This window comes from Corvus cornix, chromosome 9 (assembly GCF_000738735.6).
Source record: "Corvus cornix cornix isolate S_Up_H32 chromosome 9, ASM73873v5, whole genome shotgun sequence".
NCBI lineage: Eukaryota > Metazoa > Chordata > Aves > Passeriformes > Corvidae > Corvus > Corvus cornix.
In genome coordinates, this window is record NC_046339.1 from 17353536 (window position 1) to 17367135 (window position 13600).

At 44.1% G+C, this 13600-nt stretch overlaps 1 protein-coding gene across 1 annotated transcript; it reads left to right on the plus strand.

The window, feature by feature from the left end:
- Positions 1-7763: 7763 nt before the first annotated feature.
- SCG2 (secretogranin II) lies at positions 7764-13349 on the plus strand. The gene is made up of 2 exons (XM_010406012.3): positions 7764-7866; positions 10988-13349. The coding sequence occupies exon 2, from the start codon at positions 11002-11004 to the stop codon at positions 12880-12882; it is 1881 nt and encodes a 626-aa protein (XP_010404314.1). The 5' UTR covers positions 7764-7866; positions 10988-11001; the 3' UTR covers positions 12883-13349.
- Positions 13350-13600: the final 251 nt, after the last annotated feature.

Sequence of the window (13600 nt, forward strand, 5' to 3'; positions counted from 1 at the left end):
CAAAGAGCTCCCTGTGACCCATGTCCACGCGGAAGCACCCACGAGCCATGCTCAGGGTGATGCTGACAGCAATTCATTGAGGGCTTTGTGACCTGATTTTAAACAGCTGCACTGAATTGCTTTTGCCTTGAATCTCAAACCATTTATTTTGGGAGAGCAGAACACTTGTATGAGATGCAGCATCATGCTGAATGCAGTAGGAACAGATGACAGGATACCTGGCATTTTTTTGGAAGATGGCCACTGAGTCCTTGGGGATGCAGGTTGCATCTGTGAGCAGCTCCTGGGCTGTGCTTTACAGGGTGTGCAGCCCTGCTGCTGGAGCGATGGACCCGGGGTGATGTTTTGCAGCACAGTGGCAGTGGCAGAAGTGCTTCAAATTAAAGGAACTAGCTACAAATTCGGTGAAAAATATATCCTCCCAGGCAGGAGCCTCAGGGCTGAGAAGGGCACTCAGCCCATCTCAGGGACTTACCAGTAAGGTATGTAAGAGAAAGTATTTGCCTTAGGGGAAAATCACAGCATTTTCTCCTAAATATATGGATTTAACTTGCCAGTCAAGGCTCTGATAGCTGAGAGAGATGTGAGACTGCTATCTAAAACAGTCTGGACATCCAAACAAACGTTCTTCCCAGCCTGAAGAAGGTTAGCAGTTGTCCTGTTTGGAGAAACAATGTCACTGCTTGTATTTTGACCTTTGCCAGGGAAGGGAGCAGCCTGCCTATCACTTTTGTCCTGCCCCAAGAGACCTTTCCATGACTGAGTGATAAGAAAAAGCAAATTATAGATGTTACCAGAGCTTTTAATCTTTGCAGTGAATGGATGCCATGTTGTGCCATGCACCCGGCTGTACTCTGGCTCCCACTCCATCCCATGTTGGATGGAGTGCGGTGGCTTTCCATGTACACTTGCCCATTGTGGAAGTGTGCAGCTCCCAGATCACACTGTTTGATTTCTCTGCCTCCTGCTGTTCAGAATCTGCCTCCTGCACATCTGTGTGATGGTATTAAATCCTTACCACCCAGGAGTGGGTGTCAGTAGGTCAGTGGGCTGTGCTGGTTCTGTGCTCACTCCTGAACACAGCCTGCAGCGACTGGGGGGTAAATGATTAACCTGCATTTGTTCTGCTTTTTGCACTGGACTTGCCTTCATCCCACAGCGCACTGAAGTAGGGAAGCTGCCATTGAAACCAGCCAGTTCTCCCTGGGTCTATACCCTGAAATTCAAAGTCAGCACAGACGAACCCTAAAATTACAGGATTTCTGCTTTGATGTTGATGTGGCAAATGCTAATAGCCAAAACCACATGGGAGGACATGAACTTGTGCTCTCTTTTTGATGCAATCACTGATTATTATGTTGACTAAACTTTTAATTTAGTATACAGTTTTTGAAAAGGGCATGGCATGACATGATTGTGCCTTGTCCACACAAGCTAACAAATCAAATTGTTTGCCCTCTTCTTGTAGGAGGAGGAAATTCTATAACACTGTCTCTGTGCTGTGCCTTGCACTGAGTCTCTTTTGTCTATTTTTGTCACGTTATTGACCAAATACTACATTTGATTTTGACCCAGATCTGTATAAATTATTGTAGCAATAGAGTTGGAATTCACGCATATATGTACTGAGCAAAGGACAAACCTATGGCCACAGAAAGGGCTGTAATGAAACCAGTGAAATGAATGACCCTGACAAGGACAATGCACAAGAAAATTGTGATAATGTTTTACGGCACGGAGCAGAGCATGGCTTTTTGCCCTCCTAGCTTTAACATATAAATTCTCACATGCTCCATTGCTAAAGCACCTGTTGCCCTAATGGTGTGGGGATGGAAGATCCTTTGCCCACGTGTAGTAATGCCAGCATGCTGGCTCATGCTTTGGGAATGGTTGGACTCCCAGAAAAAACAAAAAGAGGAAGCACAGAAGTGTTAATTTTGAGTGGCAGTTTTGCTATTCTAAACCCTATCCCGTGTTGTCAGACTCAGACGAGGCAGCAGATAACAAAATGGACACTTTTCTGCCGGAGGCACGGAGATCCAAAATCACTGAGCTTCTTCATGTTTATGAGTGATTAATGTGAAAATTAATGAGGCTTTAATGTAAGTAAGGGATAGAAATGACTTAGCCCCAAGATCAGGAAGTTTCTGCAGAGCAGAATTGCTAAATGATTTAGCAGAGGACTAAATAATGGAACTAATCTTGTGCACAGCTGTGAAAGCACTTCTCTCTGTTTACTTAAAATGAAAACTCACATAAATGTGTGTACAGATCATTGTTGTGCAAACTTTTTTCTCTCCCATGTAAAACTTTTGTGTTCTCTCACAAAAATATCACTGACGGGCAATCCTGACTGACTCAGATACCCCAAGGTGGCCCATACCCCAGGCTGGACCCTCACACCAGCTGAGGATCTCGCCACAAGCAGGTGGCACGCACAGGGAAGGCAGAGGCAAACCGTTTTGCTGGCTGCTGCTGGTTGCTGCCACAGCTGCTCTGAAAGGCTCAGAGGTTTCAGTTATGTAATCTCCAATGATTTGGGGTGAACCTGTGCACTTTCTCCAGCTGCCAAGACACGGTTCCTTTGTCTCCTTCCCCCATGAGCCAGCAGCAGGAAATGGCACAGCTCCTCAAAAAAAACCCCCACCTGGCTACAAGCAGACTATTTTGACTCAACTTTAGCAAAGGAGAGTGGGCTGGGGCTGGAGTAAAGGCTGCCTCTTCCATATCTGAATGATGCTGAAAGTTGCCGGGTCGTGCAGCATCCCATGGATGACAAATTGTTAGAGCAGCCTGTGAGCAGCAAGCCCTGCCTGAGCACAGCCAGCCCTGCAGCTGAGCCCCTTGGGGTGTCAAGGCAAAGGGGAGCCTGCCGTGTGCTAATTAAAACTCTTCTCTCAACTTCTCCTTGGAAAAGTGCAAAGAAATCCTCTTTTCATCCCCAACGACTAAAAATAAATCTTATTTTGGGTTTCAGAAGCAGCCGCATGACTAAATGAGCCCTTCGGTTTCATTCATGTTTGCTGTCTATTAATCTGTTCTCCTCACCCTCAGCAGGGTATGACTCAGGGCTTCACATTGTCTTCCTCCCTGAACTATCTGTGTTTTGACTTTAAATTCTGCTGTCTGACGCAAAGCAGTGCTGAAATCATGACAGTTTGATCCAGCCAGCTCCCAGGAGACTCTTGATCTTTACTGGCTGGTAAATGTAGCACTCAGAACAGCTATGCAGAACAGATATCGATATTTTTACACCAAATGTTGGTAAGCAGATGTCACAGGCTTGTGAAAAGCCTTGAAACTCCATGGGAGAAAATATGTGAGTATGTGTGTGGGAGGCCTGGAGATAAAAATACTTTGGTGGTTCTATGAGAAGGCATATATTCTACTCCTTAATCCGTTGGTGTTTTGCTATTCCTGTGCAGGGTACTCAAACTGGAGACTGCTATACTGGAACAAGTATAGCAGTAAACTCTTTCCCTGTTGATTCATCTGCTGCTTTTGCTGCTCCTTCCAGCACAGCCTTCTCTGCCCCTCTGGCCCTGGCTGAGCTGATAGATCCCATTTCCCTGCCCTGAGCAGGGGGTCTCTCCTATGGGGTAGAGCCTGATTATCCCAAGCTTGAGGCATCCTACAGCAAGTGTAGGTCACTGGGCAGGTAGCAGCAGTGAGGCAGTGGGGCTGGGCTTCTCCAGCAGTCACTGGAGAAAACAAGAGGCACTTGAGGGGTGACAAAGCCCTGGGGAAGGTCCCTAAGCAGGCGTTGCACAGAGCCTCTGGTGCAGAGTGCTGGGCTGTTGAGTGGTGGTTCCCAGGGCTGAGCACTGGGGCGTCTCATGTCTCAGGGGTGGCAGCCACACCTTGCCTAAGGCTTCTCTTCAGAGTTTTTTGGTTGTTTTTTTTTTTTTATAAGCAGGCAGCCTGAAATCCTGAACTTGTAAATGCAGATGAATAGAAGTCTGGGTTTGGTTTTTCGTTTTTAATTTTCCCCAGCAAAACCTGTTCTTGTAATGTTCCCTCAGGGAGGTGTGTAGGGCAGGCCGGTGCTAAACCTGCTTAATCTCGTTGCAGTGTTGAATAAAGCCCAGTGATCTACAGCCAGTGAACGCTTGCCTTGACTTCTCTGCTTTTAAAGGACTGTGGTTACAGACTGCAAAGCCCTCATTTTTCCTTTCAGTGCTGTATTTATCCCTCCTCTTATGGCTTTGGAAATGAAATTTGAGCCATTTATTATGCACTAAATTTAGGGAGGCCAAAAATATTTGCATACAAATATGATTGATCTTTCAAGCATGCAAAATGAGCAGAAAATGATGAGTCTGATGTTGGACACAAGCAGAGCTCAAGTATTTTTAAATTAAAATAATTTAAAAGAATCTGTATCTATGATGGCAGATGAGCTTTTTCTGAGGGAAGAAAACCTCCTCTTTCTCATTATATACAGAATAAATGAAGATATTCAAGTCAGATATGGACTGAATTTTAAATGTGACAATGGCATTTATTCTGCAGGAGATGTCATGTCTATAATGAATTGTAAATTATTTTTAGTTGCTACTAGAAACAGAAGAAGGGGGAAAATAATCAATATTGACACAACCCTGCTTTATTTTTCAGCAGTGCTAATCTTTGGTGGCACCAGTTAGAGGAGGAGAGAGCTAGAGCTGAAGCGCACAAACTGAAAACCTTCTGGTGCTTAGAAAAGGGCCGCAGCAGGCAGACAAATGTGCAGCCTCCCTGTTGCTGCTGGGATGGTCATTCCAGCAAGATCATCATTCCATCCTCCCCTGGGAGCTGGGCAGGTGTGGTGGGAGGCCATGGTTTGTGAACAATGGTGGTTCTGGCCACCGTCACCCCACAGGTACTGGTGTGTCCTGGGGCCTGGGCAGAAGGACAGTGACCCCTTGGCCCCTGGCCCTTGCCAGACCATCCTTCCTCCTCAAGACAAATTTCCTGACTTTTCCTACTGACTTTAGGGATGATGATATTCCAGCTGGGGTATGACAAAACAGAGCAGGCTGGAACCCTCTTGTCTCTGTTTGCTGCAGTGAAGTTCCCCTCCCAACCCCCATGCCCTTTTTCTTGCATAAAATGAAATAAGAGCCTTTTGGGCAGGGTGCAGGGTTGATTGATTAACTTTTATCTTCTCATGGTGCATGAGTAGGTAAGGTAGAGCATGTGACAAGGCAAGCTGTTCAGAGAAATCACTGCAGATAGAGCTGGGCTGTTCCCAGGATCCACAAAAGGATGCAACATCGTTAAAATTCACTCGGAAAAACAAGATTACCAAGCTCCTTTGCTTAAGCAGTTGATATTGAGCTAATTCTAATGCAATTTCCTAAAAATCAGAGATGCTGTGATGTGATCTTACTCTTGTATAAAATACCACGGAACTTCTGATGACAGAACAGATCCAATTTTCTGTTGCATGAGTCATTTTGAGGAAAAGAATGCTGTACATTCAATATGACCAAAAAAAGTACATTCAGTAAGGCCCTCCTTATAGGGCTGTGTGGATGCAATCAATCGTAAGCACAAAGCCTAGGCAACACTTTTTGATATGGAGTAAAATTGACAGATGGATTGTAGAGAGCCTTTGGAAAATTTTATCCACTGAACACAGAATAACCACAGCAGAGACCTAAGCCAAGTGTCTGCCTGACTTTATATGCTGTAAACCTCGGGTGAGTGGTTAAGGAGGCTGGAATCTTGCTCATGTGCCAAATAATTTGGGTGGTCTGAAACACTCTCTGATGCAGAAGATCAGGGATAGATAGATGGGGTTCAGCAGGATGATTTCATGGGAAAGAATTTGCTCCATAAGTATTAGTCATTTGGTGACAGAATGAACAAGAGCCCCTGTTGGAAATACCTGCAGAGGCACAAGAAAATTCCTGAAAGTGTGAATTGAGTAATTTTCTCCTGGGTGTTTTTTGTTATTATTTTGTTTTTTGGTTTTGATTACATTGAGAACTCTCTCAATGGACTGAGGCGTATTAGTGATAGCAATGTCTGCAGAGCTGTGTTTTGTGGGCATCCAGAGCCTTGCTGAGGGGGATGTGGTGTTCAGCATACAGTTCCCAGCTGCTCAGAGGGCACTTGGACCTTGCCCTCTGCTTACTGCAGCAATGCCTTTCTGTTTCCCTTCTTCGGGGTTGCTGTCACAGGCCCTAATGCAATATTTTGTTTGGCTCTTTTCTTCCTGGGTCTGGTAATGAAAGTGAGTGTGTTGGATGGAATCTGGGACCAGAATAAAGCTGCTGCTGAAGAGTTTCAGCACAAAAACTGATACTGTATTTTACTCATAAAACTACATGAGTTTAAACAAGATCTCTGTTTCCAGATCTCCATGTCAACTACAGCAAATGTAGCCAGGATTGTCATCTTGTCTGTGTTCATGGCTACAATTATTTCTAGCTTACTGTTCTTACAACAATTTAATTTTGTAATGTTTATTGGCTTGGAAGGTACATTCGTCCTAGGTTTTTTTCCCATTTTGTGCTGTAAAAGGTCAAAATTGTCAGGAAAGATTTATTTTTGGGGAAAAGGAATCCTTATTTAAAAGCCAAAGTAAAACATCCTTTCTGTAATAGAAAGGAAGCAGAAGGAACAAGCTAAAACTCTGAGCATCAGCTGAAGCCGTGTGTTACATCTTGTGCTTTGTGATTTATGGCACAGTGGTATTTACTCACCCCACTGCTCCAGGCATGCAAGCACTGCCCTTTTTGAGTGCTGAGAATGGAGGTAAAACTGCAAGGGCCTTTTCAGCAGTGCCTGGCAGTGGTGCCAGGGATGGGGAGTCCCTCTCTGGCTCCATCCCCATCCAGAGGAGCGCCAGCCTGGCCCCTCTCCCATGCCACAGCCACTGGCAGAGGCAGAGCACACAGGCTGGGGCAGGAGGAACACTCTGCCTTGTCTTTCCCCAACATGCTTCAGTATTTCCAACTATCTTGGGCAAACCGTGGAGGGGTATCATTCCCTCCTCAGCTCCCTCCCTCAGGAGCACCCATCTCCAGTTGGTCCAGAGCTCCAGGGCCTCCTACACTTGATGACAAGGCCACAGATGCCATGAATTATCCCTGCCCTGTGACAAAGCCAGAAATGTGCCACAATAGCTCAGTCAATGAACTAGAGAAACTAAATTAAACCCCCTGCTGGCCATAGCTGTTGAAAGGCCGTCTCCTGCCAAGGCACGGGCACGGCCAGGCACACACACTCACACTGACCCTGGGCTGCAGGGTCTTCCTCATAGCTGGGCTCACACCCACCTCCAGGCCCTGCGTGTCCTCAGCTTTGTTCCTGCCCCACAGCCGTGTCAGAGCATGTGTCCCTGCTGCCGGTTTGGCCGGCACGCACCCTCCGAGGTGTGGGTCAGCTTCATCCACACACCCAAGCTGTGGATCAGCTTCATGAACCCACTCGGGGTGAGGGTCAGCTTCACCCACCCCCGAGGTGTACGTCGTGTTCAAGTCCCTCTTAGCCTGTGGGAGCCAAGAAGCAGAAGGCACTGGCTGTATGACGTCTCCCTTTTTTTTTTTTTTTTCTTTTTAAACGTTTTTTCCCTTTCCCTTTTCTTTCTTCCTTGCCTCCCTTTTATCTTCTTGGTTTTCCTCGTGTCTTTTTTCCTCTTTTTCACTTTTCTCCCCGATTTTTCTTCTTCCCCCTTTTCTCCGCTGCCGGTTTTACCCGCCCGGGTGTCTGCCCGCCCTCTGCGGGCTCGGGGGTCGCTCCGCCCGCGGAGGGTCCCGCGGAGGCTCGGCCGGGCGGGGCGGGGCGGGGCGCAGCCGTGACGCGCGGCGAGGGCGGTATAAGCGGGCGCTGTCCGGGTGCTGAAGCCGGCGGAGCGGCGGAGCGGCGGCAGCGCAGGTAGGGCTGCAGGGCTGTAGGGATGTTGGGATGTAGGGATGTGCGTGGGGGATCCGGCACCGAGCGAGCGGTGAAGTCGCACCGAGAGCCGGCGTTGCCGGGGCTGGCGCTCGCAAGGGAGCACATCTCTATAAAATGTAGCTCTATCACTATAGATATTCCATGTATGTGCTGTCAGTACCGCCCGTGGCTCAGACGGGAAGCAGAGCGCTCCCGGGAGCGATGGCACTCAGTCATGCCGGGTCGGCGACAAGGCGTTTCAGCGGATGGGCGGGGGGTTCCCTCGGATGCAAACACCCTCCGAGTTACTTCCCACATGTATCCGTACGCAAACAGTCATTATACTCACCAGAACTGCTGTGGGTTTGGGCTTTTTCCCTTCGTTGCTGTTTTGTTTGTGTTTTCAGTCCCTTCCACAGGGTAAAGGGTTAGAGATGCTTTTAAACAAGATGAATTCACTGCAGTTGTGTTCTTTATTGCAGAAAAAAAAATAAAATAAGGGAGGAAGAGTGCACGATATATTTATTTTCCTTATGGAAAACTGCTGTTACGTTTCACCTAAGACTTTCAGGGCAGGGACACATCTATAGGAAAAACCTATGAGTTTTCATAGCAAAATTTCACTGGAAACAGTAGAGTCACATCAGAAACAACTGCTAAGAGAACGAGAAAGCAAATTACTGCTACCATGGAAACATCCCAGAAAGGAGATATTTTCTGTGTCCGTTTTTTAGGGAACTTTTTTCAGTCTGTATTGTCTTTGTATGTGTTAAATTTGGATCATGATTGCCTCATTTTGTAAAGAGGAACTTCTTCATCTTCATTTGTTGGCTAAAAGGTGATTTTCCTGTTTGTTAGGTGCTAATAGAGGAGAAAATATGCTCTCCATCTAGACTGGCTTCACAGTTATTGATCTGGAGACAAAAGAGCTGTTTTAGCATATTGTCCTTTGAGAGGCACAGGAGAGAATGTTTACAATATTTCCTAAAGATAGGCTAAAATGTCCTTTTTAAAAATCAAATGTGGAATCAAATTCTGAAAGACTGGGGAGGGGTCCTCTTACTTTGGGTGGCGCAATATATTTAATGACAAGATTTACGACCTGAACTCAAAGTTTTAAAAGAAATCATTCCCAAATCTGTTTGGCAAGGCTTTCAAATATCATCTACCAGTAAATTAGAAGTAAAAATTGACCTAGAGGCAAATGTATATAAAATATGTAGAGAGGAACCAGTGATCTGTTATTCCGGTAAAGGAATTACCCAGTTGAGCAACATCCTTGTGGAACACTAAAGTAACTTTGCCTGGCTGCACACATTTTGATTTTAGTGGGATGCTCTTGCAAAGCCTGTAACAATCCAAACTGTGTGCAGCGAAGGAGGGTGAGTTCCTGGTCTTCGTGAGTGGGAGGTGCTTGGCAGATGATTACAGAATGACTCTCCCTTCCCCCATTGCTTGGAAAGGACAGTTTCTCATGTGCTAATCAAACTAATTCTGTTAGTCTCTGCTGAAAAAGAAAAGTATTAATTTCACATATGCTACAGAAATAGCAAACTAGGTGTTTTTGTTTTGCTTTATTTTATGGAGATATACATTTATGTACAGGGCTAGTGCCATTTCTGTGACAGAAAATGAAGCAATGTCTTGGCTTTGTCTCAGGGCAAACTCAGACATGGAGGGTGGGACCTTCTAATCAGCTGTTGAACTAATCCTTTGTGAAATCAATGCTCAAATGTATCCAGGCTTGAAGTCAGAAATGTTTGGGGAAATTGTTTGCTATTATGCCTATTAGCCTGCTCATGCATACTGAGGGGGGGAAAATAAGCAGCTGTCTGAACTGATAGTGCTTTAATTATTTAGTGAAGTCACATTATGTTAAGGACAAAAACTGAGCGGAAAAATCTACAAGTGAGCTGAAATGAGCATATTCATGCTCACTTTGTAGTTCCAGCCGTGGGTAAACACTGGTGTACACAGCTCTTTCAGGCTGTCATGAACCACCAGGATGCTTTTACCAAGCCAAAAACCAAAGGAACCAAAATAGGTCAATTAATCAAAGCAGTTTCTATCTTTATCATTCCTTTCTCATTATTGTACTTTATTTGTTAATGTAACTGGATCAGAAAAGAGTCTAATCTGTCCCGTGGCCCCAGTGTACCAGTGCCTGAGCATGTCCTAGGAAACAACTGATGGCAATTTTCCCCTGTGCTGTGTGGAGGGTGCCCAGCTCCCTGCAAGGCTGGGCTTTTGCAGCTGCATCCTCATGCACAGTGATGCTGTAATCATCTTAATTCTGTCAGAGGCATATTTTTCCCAGTTCTGTTCCAGAGTTTATTTTTCTCTGGTGTAAGCTGGGCAGACATGGGTTTCTACTGATCTGTTCTAATCAAATTTGCCAATGGTCATGTTTCTGCCTGTCCTGGGACCTGACTCAGTTTCTGCTGAAGTGAATGAATAACCAAATGAATGAAATCACCACTCACAACCTACCTACTCGAGCTCCTTTCCAAAATGGCCTTTAAAGTATTTGGTAAAATTATTTTGTACCTTTAGGATAAATTTTAGTTTTCCTCTCATATAAAGGATCATTGCCCTAGGAAGATGACTCATAGAGTCATTAACTGATATTCACTTGTAATACAATTTTTTTTTTTAATGAAATAGCAAAATAAAGGAAGTAGTAGCTTCAGTACTATCAGTACTGACAGAAATAAACTTGCAAGTAATTTTATATGCCATGTTCTCCACTTCATCACATTAATTTTATTGCAGTTTAGCACCATTCAGCAGCATTGTCCTGGCATGAAATTAGATGCCTTATGGAGCAATCTCACAAAATAATTCTGTCTGTAGTTTTAATGTTACTATTTCGAACAGCATTTAAATGTATGGATACACTGATTTTGTCATTTAGGTGCTTTGTTCTCAAGATCAAAGCGACATCTAGATATGTCTAGGGGCATTTCACAAGTTGTATAGGATTGGTATTTTGTACTTTGGTGCTGCCATTGGAAAATTAATGTTGGAGCATAGAGATAAGAAATTTCTTGCATAGTTCTGTTTCCTAAGCCTGTCTCCATGTGTTAACAGCTTCTTTTTTCTTCTTCTTCTTTATTTAAAGGAAATATTTTAAATATGGCAGAAACTAAAATCTTCCAGCCTGGAGCAACCTGTGCTCTCACCTTTTTCTTTGTCCTAATCTGTTGGGTTGATGCAGCCTCCTTCCAGCAGCACCAGCTGCTTCAGAAAGAACCAGACTATGCAATGAAAAACTTACAAAGGCTCCCAAATCCCGATATGATCAAAGCACTGGAATACATAGAAGACCTTCGCAAGCAAACCAACAAGGGAGAAAGCAGCCCTGATTACAACTCTTATCAAAGTGTCCCATACCTCCTGCCACAGAAAGAAAGCAAGGATCAGCTTCACCTCCCAGATAACGTACGGGATTCTTTGACTGAAGAGGAGTCCCAATGGGTTAAGGTAATGCTAGAAGCCTTGCGGCAAGCTGAGAAGGAGTCAAAGGCTGGCCCAAAGGAGAATAAACCTTACGGTCTGAGTTCAGATAACAATTTTCCAGCTGGATTAACTGATGATTACGAGGCTTACAAGTGGCCTGAGAGGTGGCAAAAGTACCTCAAAATGCCACTTGGGCACTATGAAGATGGTTCAAGAGACAGTCCCTTCAAGCGTACCAACGAAATCGTGGAAGAGCAATACACCCCCCAGAGCCTTGCCACGCTGGAGTCGGTGTTCCAGGAGCTGGGGAAGATGGCAGGACCCAGTAACCACAAGAAAGAAAGGCTGGATGAGGACCAGAAACTGTATACAGATGATGAAGATGATGTGTATAAAGTGAATAACATTGCATATGAAGATGTGGTTGGAGGAGAAGATTGGAATCCCATAGAGGAAAAAGTGGAAAGCCAAACCCAGGAAGAGATAAAAGATAGCAAAGAGGAAATTGATAAACATGAAGAGGAGATTGATGAGGAAATGAAAAGATCAGGAAAACTCAGCTTCCTTGAGGATGAAATAAGAAGAGAAAATAAAGATCAAATGTCAGAGGATGTTTCAAAGCTAATGAATTATTACCTGAAGAGGCTGATGGGTAGTAGTGCTGGGAACAGGAAATTAAGGACTGGAGGAGAACTAGAGGAAAAAAGAGCATCCATGTTTTTGGATAAACAGTTTGATCCTCAGTCTATAGCTCAGCTGATAGAAATCTCAAGGAATTTGCAAATTCCTCCTGAGGATTTGATAGACATGTTGAAAGCTGGAGAAAAAAAGCAGCTTCAGAGTGAAAGGTTGGAAGCTGAGCAGGAAATGGAATTCCCAGAAGACCTCGACGAGATAACTGAAACCAATCTAGGACAGAGTGATATATTTAAAAATAATATAAACTCTAAAAACGGGTACGTGAAGCAGCCTCTTATTCCAGAAAATCTACCCGAAGACCTCAATATTGAAGATATTGTCAGCCTTCTGGGAAATGACAATTTAGCTAATCAGAATCCTTCCCACTTACTAAGTCGTCTTAATCAAGAGAATGATTTGCCAAGACTGTCTTACATTCCTAGAAGATTGAAAGGACACCTGTTCCCTAAAGCTTCCTGGATGAACGATTTGGAAAGGCGACAAATGGAGTATGAGAAACTGGATGAGAAGGACGAAGAACTGGCTGATTACTTGGCAAAGGTGCTGGCAAAATACCCTGAAGTGATCAATACAAACCAGATGAAACGAGTCCCAGCTCCAGCTTCTGAGAGCAATCTGCAGGAAGAGGAGCACCTGGAGCAGACCATCCGAGAGCACCTAAACCAGCTGGGACCACAGGAAGCTGCCAAGCTGGCTTCCCTCAGCAAAAGGCTCTCCATGGCCGGGGAAGCTGATGACACACAAGCCAAGCAGTACCTGGATGAGGATATGCTGGCCAAGGTGCTGGAGTATCTAAAAGAGGAGAAATCAGAACTTGAAAGAGATCACATTACCAAGCGAGCAATGGAAAACATGTAATTGTTCCCCAAGTACTATTTCTCTTCAATGTGTTGACTTCTATCCCAATTCAGTTGTGATTTATTCCTGCTCTCCCACTAAACAACCTATGGTAGACTATTTACCATTGAACAATCCGCATATCTTTCTCAGAGCTGTTATATTGTTTATTGATATACTTACATGTTATAAATTATGGGGCAAACAACAAATTGCTTCAAGTGTTTTAAGAAACAATTTAATGATATCAAGTAAAAGTATAGTATGTAAACAAATGACCTTTGCATTGTTAATAAAACATGATAAATGAAGAGTGACAATTATAATTTGAAATTTTTAAGATTAATTGGATTATTTTGTTACTGTCTGTAGTGGTTTTTGTGCAGTACCAAATAAAAAAATAAAGCATTATATATATATAGTTTAATTTACAAGGCTTTTTCTATTCAGTGTTTTATTGTTGATGAATAAATTATTTCTGGACAATCGACTGTGTTTCTTTGTGAGAGTTGATAAAGTCATACTAACTGGAAACATTTTTTTACTTCTACATATGACTCTTCTGAAATATATTGTTTTTCCTACAGATTAAGTTGTTAGCATAAACTTGTGGTTTTCTGGGCCATAAGAACATCAGCTGGTATTACCCTTAAGGGCAGGGGGTACCTAAAGAGCTTGCTGAAGTCAATCAGTGTAATAATTGCATTACCTACAACTGAAAATTGGGCCTTACATGATT